Here is a 9,883-nt window from a genome sequence, read left to right as displayed (position 1 = left end):
TTACCTTTCCAAAGGGTTTTCCCAGGAGTTTGGAGAAGGCTTTAGAGAATACTAGTTCTTGCTATTTTTAGTTTTACTTAAAAAAGAACTTTTTAATGTGTTTCTACAGCAAGAATTCTAAGTCCTTTACTGTGCTGGTTGACCTCCTCTGGATGCTTTCCATCTTCATCAATGTTCTTCCTAAAATATAATGCCCAGACCCAAAAACAATACTCCAGTTTGGTCTGACCTATGCAACATGATGATCACCTTATTTCTGGAAACTATGCCTCTCTTAATGCTGTCAAGATTTCATTTGCTTTCTTGGTTCCCGTATTGCACGGTTGAGTTATATTGAGCCCACTGAAATCCCATCTTTTTGCAGAGAAACTTATGTCTAACCATGCCTCCCCTAAATGTGAAGTTGATTTTTGAACCTAAGTATAAGACTGTACATTTAGCCCTAAATTTCATCCAATTAGATTGGACTCAATGTTTTGGCTGTCAATATATATTTAAATCCTGACTCTGTCATTGAGCATTTTATAGTGAGAAGAGTTCCTGCTTGATTAGGTCTCAGCACTAGATGTCTAACATTGCTATTGTTGATAACTAAGGTTTCTATGGCAGTGATATCCTCAGGACAATCAGTCGCTCATGGATACTTTGGTGGTCAAAATGATCCCTTTACTTTCTGTAAGCTAAGACAGTTAGAAATGTTCAGGTGGTTAAAGGCATCGTCAACAATGTACCTAGCATTTATAAAAAAAAATTCAGAGTCAAGTCAATAAGCATTGATTAAGCACCTACAATATGCTGGGCATTTTGCTAAGTATGAGGATATGTAAAGTGTTTTTAAATGTTATTTCAGACTCAGAAGCATGGGGATTATCTTCCCTGTAATAGAGATGGAAATGAGGAGATGTTAAGTGATTTGTTCAGTCACTCATCTAGTATGAGGTGAGATCTGAACCCAGGTCTTCTTAATGCCAAGTCCAAGACTTTATACAATTCATTTCATGCTACTTTAAGCACAGCCAGGTCATTTCATGTATCTGTTAGGAATGCTTACCTCACAGGGCATCAAACAGGGTCTGTTCTCTAGATCTAATGCCTTTTGCAATGTGGGTGTAGAAAAAGGGATTGAGAAAACACTTTTCCAAGGAATAATAAATGAATTCTTTCTTCATTTTTTTTATCACCATGTAAATCCTTCCTTGAAATTGTCTACCTTTTCTCCTATATGCTTCAAACAGATTAATTCCAGTCCATTTACTAGCTATATAAATCACAAACAGGTTGAATGTCTCAGATGAGAGAACCGAGTGAGGGAATTGAAATGGTGTCAAATAGAAGGCACAGGCCCCTTACCTCTATCCTTTATAGCAATTTCATATCTGATATCTAAAATAAAATGTCCATTATCATCTCCCCACAGCATGTGTCTTGTTCTTATGCTATTCCTCTAACTCCAGATCATTTCTGAGGGATTAGAGAATCATCATGGTAGAGAGAAAAGAGAGCTTTACTTGTTATCAGGAGACACATGGTTCCAAATTTTGCTTCTAGTGCAACTGAAGACAAATCAGTTACCCATTTTGAACGTCAGCATTCTCATTCAATTCAATGAGGACTTACGTAGAATTGTTCTAGGTGCGGAAGAACTGGAGACAGAAGAAAGGTGACAGCCATATGCATTGAAAAAAGGGAATGGGGCGGCTAGGTGGTGCAGTGAGTAAAACACTGGCCCTGGAGTCGGGAGGACCCAAGTTCAGCTCCAGCCTGAGACACTTAACACCCACACAAAAATACTTGGGCAAGTTACTTAACCCCAATTGCCCTCCAAAAAAAAAAGGCAAAAAAAAAAAAAGAAAAAAGGGAATGAAGGAGAGCTGTGGTGCAAAGGTGGAATCAACAAGGACTGGCAACTGATTGGATATTGGTGGGGGGAGTAAGGAAGAGTAAAATATGACTTCTAAGTTGTGAACCAGTTGCACACATGTTTGATTTCTACCTCCACAGAAGTAGAGAACTTTGGAAGAAGGGCAGTTTTAGGAAAAAGGAAAATGATTTCCATATTTAACAAGTTGTTTTTAGATGCCTATAAATATCTTTTTGGATAAATTAAATAGAATTCAGAGCTCAAAAGAGATTCGGAATAGATATGTAGATCTGGGAGTCATCTGCCAATAGATAATAATTAAACATAGAGGCCTGATGAGATCATCATGAGAGAGTGAGTAGAAAAGGATCCAGGTGCTTCTTAGTAAAGACCTAAAGGTAGGGAGTGGGACATAGATTATGATCCAGAAGAGGACAAAAGAAGCAGGTAGGCAAGTTAGAGAAGCGGCAGAGAGCAGTCCTCAGTGTCAAATGCTACAAAGAGGCCAAGAAAGATGAAGGCTGAGAAAAGTTCATTATATTTAGCAATGAAGAGACAGCAATCTTAAAGTGTGGTAAGGCAAAATGAGCTCATTTGGAAAATAAGGGACAATACTGAAATATGAGACAACTACCACATAGTGGTGTACTAGTAGTACTTACTCTACAGGGTTGCTGTGAAGATGAAATGAGAATACATGTAAAATATTTTGTAAACTTTAAAATGCTACATAAACGTTAACTATTATTATCATTACTAGTGGTAGTGGTAGTAGTAGTAGAGCCCTGCATCCATTTATTTTAGAGAGTAGCTGTTACTAGGAAATCAGCTAATGTAGTTCTTTGCAAAATCTATCAATCATCTGGGGATGTTGAATTTGTTGAATCATCACAAAGAGGCAGAATATTTTCATCCTTATTTTATTATAAGATATTCTCCAACATTAGAACAATAATTCTTGACACTATGGGTTGCATTATATATGGCCTCTTGTTTTTGTATGGTTGTATGTATTTTTCCCCATAGAAACTTGTTATCTTTAAAATCAATCACAAAAATGAACACTTCCCTTTAAAGAAACACAATGCGCTCTGTAGCTTATGGGATCTTAACATTACACGATGTTAGTATCCCAATTACCCTCTACATAAAAATGAGAAAAAAAAAACCACAAACTATTTACTAACACAATTTCCTTTTCAAATTTGTAGTTTAATTTTTAAACTAGAAAAGTAAGGCTGGTCATAGTGCACAAATTATGTCTCAGAAGACATTTTACTACAATCAAGCACATGTTATGTACAATGACAAGGCAAAAGATGTCTAGAAGAATTAAGTTACCCAAATGGAGACACTAAAGTAAGACATTAGTGTGTTTCTCCTCCTGCTCCCATTAAAATCCATTAAAATAATGAGGAAGTGTTTGTGAATTTCTCTATATCTGTATTTATATACATGCATATACATCTGTATATATATATCTTATATTACAATGTTATGATGGAAGATGATATCCTCTTTGCTGGGCTATTTTCTTTGATGATCTCATTCCACAAAAATATTTCTTTGGGCATAAGGTTTTTAAGGACTTTGTTCTGGTCCAAAGTAGTTTTGTTTCTTTTCACATTTTTGTTTAGAACGTTCAGAAATGCGTTCAGATGTTTTTCAATGTCCTTCACATTCCATGATGACACTTTTGTCTTTACATAAATGGTTATCTAGCCTCTACAATCTTACTTCCCACTTTGGTTTCATGCTGTGGTTAGTGTTTGCTAGGATACTTATCAAGGGGAGATGGTAAAGGTACCAATTGACACACACAAACAAAATTAAAGCAATTAAAGGAAAAAATGAACTCTGGTCAAGAAAAGTCTCTTATAAGTAAAGTTCTGGTTACCATCAAATCCAAGAACAGTTTTATATCACACAAATGAGTCTCCAGAGAACTTGTCTGAAGGCAATAGGACTCCAAACATGAGTTTTCCAAGCAATTCCAGTAGAATGAAAGCTGTCTGAGAAGAGGAACTCTTTATTTTGTCTTTGTATGCCTTGCACTAATAAATGCATGCTGGATTGAATGAAATTATCATTAAGAAAGACAGCTCATTTTTCTAGCAACAAGAAACCCATCAGTATTCTATGCTGCAAAAATTACTCCCATACCTTTTGTGGTTTTCCCTTCCATAACAATATAGCCTGCGGAATATCCATTCAATCTTCCAATAAATTCACCAACACCTTGGCTTATCTCATTTATGTCCAAGATTTGCAACCTTTTCATTTTATTTCCAATGTCTTGAGTTTTTTTAAAGAAATATTAGTATTTTGATTTTGCCTCCCTAATGCAGATGAGGCAGTTTTAGCATGTGGGTTCCATTTCCAGTGACTTCTTTTGACTACTCCATTTTGATATATTTGCTCAATTGCATAGTGTATTTTTGGAATGGGAAGGTAAAAACAGGAAAGGAAGTCTTCCTCTTCTTTAATGTTTGACAAGTGAATGTTGGCTATTCAAAAACTAGATGTGTATAGAACACTCCATGGAAGACTGAGTCACAGAATGAAACAATGAAGTGCTGCTGTTGACTAAAAGACCCACAGCTTAGATCAAAAGAGATGTCCAATGACACCTCCAGTATCTGTTAGGCAGGTATAATTTCCTAGTGATAAGTCTTGTAAATGCCATGACATTAAGAAATCATAACTATCAGAAGGAACTAAATACCACTAGGAAATGTAACCTGAAAGGAAAGGAAGTAGGACAAATGATACCAGCTTGGATTATACTAGAATTCTAATCCTTTCTCATGTATTGCATCAACTCTCCTACTTCTCTTCCCCTAGATACTCTGACTTCAGTCATGATGGTGGCAAATTAGGGATACATCCACACTAGGGAATGTGGGTAACTTTGTTCCATTTTGGTAAAATTAGGTTCCACCCAGAAGTTTCCCTCTCCTACTCTTCCAGTTGCTCATACTTTTATGTGTTTTATAACTATATAAAACACTTTAGTACAAAATTCCTGCATAGAGTCCAATATGAGGCCAACGTAGATATACCAAAAAAAGCCTCCCAGAAAGCAGTGTTTAATGGCTATCTGTGACACCAGAAGGGAAAACTACGTAAGTTCACTTGACACTATTGCCATTAGAAGGAAATTCCTTTTCTACCTGCCTAGGACGGCTAACTAAATAGAAGTTGAACTGTCTTTCAAAAGCTGTGGAATTATTATGGAAACTGAACAACATTCCAAGTCTCTTCTCACTATGACTAAACCTTATGTGAAGAAACCCTGTTCACACTTCCAAAGCCATAGGTAAGTACCAGTCAGGTTCTGGAGGTAATGGGATAAAAGAATGACAGATTTCTAAAAATCAAAATATCTGAAATGTAAGATTAACCTAATTATAATTTAAGCCTTTCTGTGGGGAAACTTAAAATCCTTGCCTAACTGAAGCTTTAAATATTGTAAAATAATTAGGTAACGTTTCACACACCAATTTAAACATTAAAAGAACAAAACCTCAAGATGACCTTCCCACTGACAAGTTTTCCTTAAGCAAAAAATTTTGGTGGGGTAGGAGGAGGTACAATTGGAAATGGGCTCTTCTCAAGGCCTTGTAAGCAGCAATAAATCCATTCATGGTTCAGAAGAGCCTATGATTCTCAGTTCTATGCAGCATTTTGAGTTAGAGGCCCTCCACAAGAATCAGACAGCACTACATGAGGGACTCTGTGGCTCAGACCTAATGCCCAGGCTGACCATTGGGAACTGGATTACTGCCTGTTCCACGACCATTCTTCAAGCACTCTGGTTCATCCTCTTCAGCAGACTCTTCTTCACCATCACTCCTTTCATCCTCAAGCTCCTAGACAAAGTGAAAGAATGCACTATGAGCAAATGGACTTTCAATATGTCATGAAGCACTCAACATGCTGTAATGAATATTTCAATACTTCAAGGATCTGTGTTGTAATATGTTTGGGGACAACTTCCATTACACAGATTGAAACCTCTATGACTTGGTGAACCAAGATTTGATGTTATTAAAAAATGGCTCCAATGAATATGACAATCCTATTATTGAGTTGAAGAAGTGTCTCTCTTTAAGAAGATGCAATTTATGAAATTCTAAACATAAAAAACAGATACACTAGGGCTGGTGGGGGTCTTAGTTTTTTCAGGACCCCTGGTGAGAATTATGTTTTTAAATAATTGAAAGAAATATTAAATTTCAGTTAGAGGTTAATGAAAGTAAAAATATATGTTCCTATACATACACATATATTTGTATGTATGTATGTATGTAGGTAGGTAGATATGTGTTTATTCCCATCCAAGTTCACAAATGCCCTCAAATCTATCCACAAACTGCTTTGGAGTCTTTGGACTCAAGGTTAAAAATCACTGCATTAGGTATAGGGTATAAAAGACCTTAGCATAAGTTTCCTTTATGTAGAATTCCCCAATGCATTCAAGTTTTTCTTAACAGATTATTGGTGATTTCAAAGAAGTTAAAGGGCATCAAAGCTTAAAGGCTAAATTATTCTGAAGATCAACAAAAAGATGGTGAAATAACTTCCAAATTGTAATGTAAGTTATTGGGGAAATTACAAAAATACTTATTTTCTCACAACTTATTTCATTTGTTTAATAAGTAGTTACTAAGCATCTACTATGATTAAATTTCTACATAACTGCTATGGGGATAAACTAAAAGATGAGATTCTATGTTTCCATGTATCTGACAATCTAGATGGGGAAACACCCTGGTCACAGAGATGGAATAATGGTCTAAGAAAATACCGAACACTGAAGAGATGGGAGGTCTTTAATTGGAATAAAGATAGGTTTAGGAGGAATGAGGCATAAGGTGAGACAGAGTGGTAGGAGTTTATGATGAGAAAGGAGAATGTTAGTTTTAAACTAAGGAAATGGAATACTTATGAGTAAAAGTAAGATCTAGTACACAGCTGAGATGGAGTGAAGAATTTGGTCATGGGATTTAAGGGATCTGAGAAATTGGGAGGTAAAGGTGTTTAAAAGAGTATCTGTGTGAATATTAAAACTCCTCAGTATAAGGATAGGAACTGGGGAGTACAAGATGATGGAAGACTGATCTAGGGTTCAGCACACTGTACTATCATGATAGTTTAGTTTGTCTGGAAAAATCTGATTGTGTGAACTTCAAAGGAGAAATGCTATCCACATCCAGAGAAAGAACTCTGGAGTCTGAATGCAGATGGAAATATACTATTTGCTCTCCTTTTCTTTTGTTGTTTTGTTTTGCTTCTTCTTTCTTGTGGTTCCTCCCATTAGTTCTAATTCTTCTTTACTTCATGACTAATGTGAAAATATGTTTAATATGAATGCATAAGTAGAGCCTTGATCAGATAGTACACTGTCTTGGGGAGGGAGGAAGAGAAAATCTGAAACTCAAAATCTTATGGAAGTTAATGTTGAAAACTAATAATAAATTAATTAACTTTTTAAATCCTTAATTAGGCTCTACTATCCCCTTCCAGCTATTGTTGTAGCATCTCTCCTTCCTTTAGCAGCCAAACTTCTTGGAAAAACTATCTTTACTTGCTATCCCATTTTTTTTCTTTTATTCCTCAACTCTTTGCAATCTGACTTCCAGACACATCACTCAACAGAAACTGATTTCTCTGAAGTTGCAATAATGTTTTAACTGCCAAAAGTTATGGTCTGTTCTCAGTCCTCATCCTTCTTGACCTATCTGCTTCATTTGATACTAGTGGCCACCCTTTCCTCCTGGATCATTTGTCCTTTCTAGGGTTTCATAACACAACTCTCTCCCAGTTCTTCTATCTAACACTTTCTTCTTAGCTATTTCATTGGTTTATCATCCAAATCACACTGCCTAATTGTGTGTGTTCCCCAAGGCTCTGTCCTGAGTCCTCTTCTCACTCTATACTCTTTCTTTTGGTAATCTCATCAACTCCTATGTGTTTAACTATCAGCTCTATGCAGATGACTCACAGATTAATATGTTAGGACCCAGTCTTGCTCCTGAAGTTCAGTCTACATCACCAATTACCTACTGATATTTTGAAGTGAATGTACCTGAGATATCTCAAACTCAACATGTCCAAAACTGAGCTCATTATTTATTCCTCCCCCTTTTCAAACTTCTCTATTCCTATTGAACTCACTGCTATCCTTCTAGTCTCCCAGGTCTGTACCCTCAACTTCTCAGTTCATCTCATCAATTAGTTATCAGATCTTATCAGATGTCATCTCCATAACATCTCTCACATCTGGCCCCTTCTCTCCATTCATATAGCCACCACCTTAGTTCAAGCCATCATTCCTCTCACCTAGAATATTGCAATAGCCTCTAAATTTGTCTCCCTGGCTCAAGCATCTCACCACTCCAATCCATCCCCACCTTGCTGCCAAAGTAATCTTCTTAAGTGTAGATGTAAGCAAGAGTACATGACTCACTTAATCAAGTTTTAGCAATTTCCTTTTGCCCCTAGGATCAAATATAAAGTCCTGTGTTTATTTCTTAAAAGTCTCTCACAACCTAACTCCAACTTATCTTTCTAGCTCCATTGGACATTACTCTGTTTCCCGAGAAATCCAGTCAAACTGAAATTTTCTGTTTCTCATACATTTCATTTCTCATCTCCATTCTTTTGGGTGGGCAGTCGCACATACCTGGAATGCTCTCCTTTTTTACCTCACAGAATTATTCTCTTTCCTTAAGATGTAGCTCAAGTACCATCTTCTGCATGAAGCCTTTCCTGATTCTTCCCAACTGCTAGTGCCATGGACCTCTCAAAGTACTTTGTATTTATTCACTTTATACTATACATAATTCTCTACTTACTTGTCATGTCCTCCATAAGAAAATAAGTATTTTGTGAGTAGCAATTCTTTCTCCTTCCATTTCTAGAACCTAGCTTAATGACTAGGACATAGTAGATAAGATACTTAAGTGCTTTTTGATTGATTGGGGAGATACTAGAATCAAGGAATGAGGTAAGAACCTATTGCAAAGGTAAGACCTGAACTAGAGGCAAAGCAGGGAGAATAGAAAGGATGGGATTGAATGGAAAGACACTGTCTTTCAAAGAAATAATCCACTCAGCTTGGTTGACTAGAAATAAAGAGGAGGGAGGATACAAAGCTGACACCTTTTAAAACAAATTTTATTGATGCATCTTGTTTTTAATATTACTGTCATTTCTGGGTATTTCATCTCTCACCCACCAAACTGAATCCTCCCTTAAACAAACAAACAAACAAAAAAAAAGGTGAGCAATAATAAATGATCCAGTTGCTATGTCTAACAGTGTAGGCAACATTCTACTCTCATAGTTCCTTGCCTCTGTGCCAAAAGGAGGGGAGTAGATTTCACTATCTCTTCTCTGGGACTATTATTGGTTTTGAAAATGTATGACAGCTTATCAGGAATATATTTAATGTGTCAAGTGAGGTATTTCAATGAAGGTTGTAACTTTCAGCCCTGACTGAAACCTTCTTTTGTGTCTTGTTGTTTTGTATACCATTTCCCTCCCTGTGATTTGCATTAACAATTCAAACTTATAATTGGACAAAAAACCCTGAGACTCTAAAATTAAGGGAAGAATCACTTAGTATAATGTCACTGATATTTCCTTATTCCTAATCTAATTTTTAATCCTAACTTTTGGTAACGTACAAGATTTTATTTTCCACTGAAACATACAGTCAGACTCAAATACAAAATTATTATTTGGTTAAAGTATTGATTTGCCTTAAAGATAGTGAAGCATGTGGAATTTCAAGTAATCATGTATTATATGGAAATTGTAACGCTAAAATTGCTATTGATGTTTCTGGGATTTTAAATAATAAAATATCTCAAAAATGTTTTACAATTATAGCAAAGTCTATCAATAAGAGAATTAAAGTGTTTCTTGATAGAAGAATGAATTTTCCACATAAGTGAAGCTTATACTTTTAAGCACTGAAAGATTTTTTTAATTCTAATGTTAATTTTTCTTTTT

General features: G+C 35.9%; 1 protein-coding gene across 1 annotated transcript in view; it reads right to left on the bottom strand.

The window, feature by feature from the left end:
- Window positions 1–2,765: 2,765 nt before the first annotated feature.
- CERS3 (ceramide synthase 3) overlaps window positions 2,766–9,883 on the bottom strand; it is a 112,484-nt gene continuing 105,366 nt past the window's right edge. Inside the window, exon 12 of the mRNA XM_069098468.1 lies at window positions 2,766–5,733. Within this exon, the coding sequence (XP_068954569.1) occupies window positions 5,611–5,733 (123 nt within the window). The 3' untranslated portion in view covers window positions 2,766–5,610. The remainder of the gene's footprint in view (window positions 5,734–9,883) is intronic.

The sequence above is a fragment of the Petaurus breviceps genome, unplaced genomic scaffold, assembly GCF_028583685.1.
Source record: "Petaurus breviceps papuanus isolate PSGF00001 unplaced genomic scaffold, PetGlider_PUasm1.0 37, whole genome shotgun sequence".
Taxonomy (NCBI): domain Eukaryota; kingdom Metazoa; phylum Chordata; class Mammalia; order Diprotodontia; family Petauridae; genus Petaurus; species Petaurus breviceps.
Note: the sequence above shows the minus strand (reverse complement) of the source record. Positions and strands in the feature narration are given on the sequence as shown.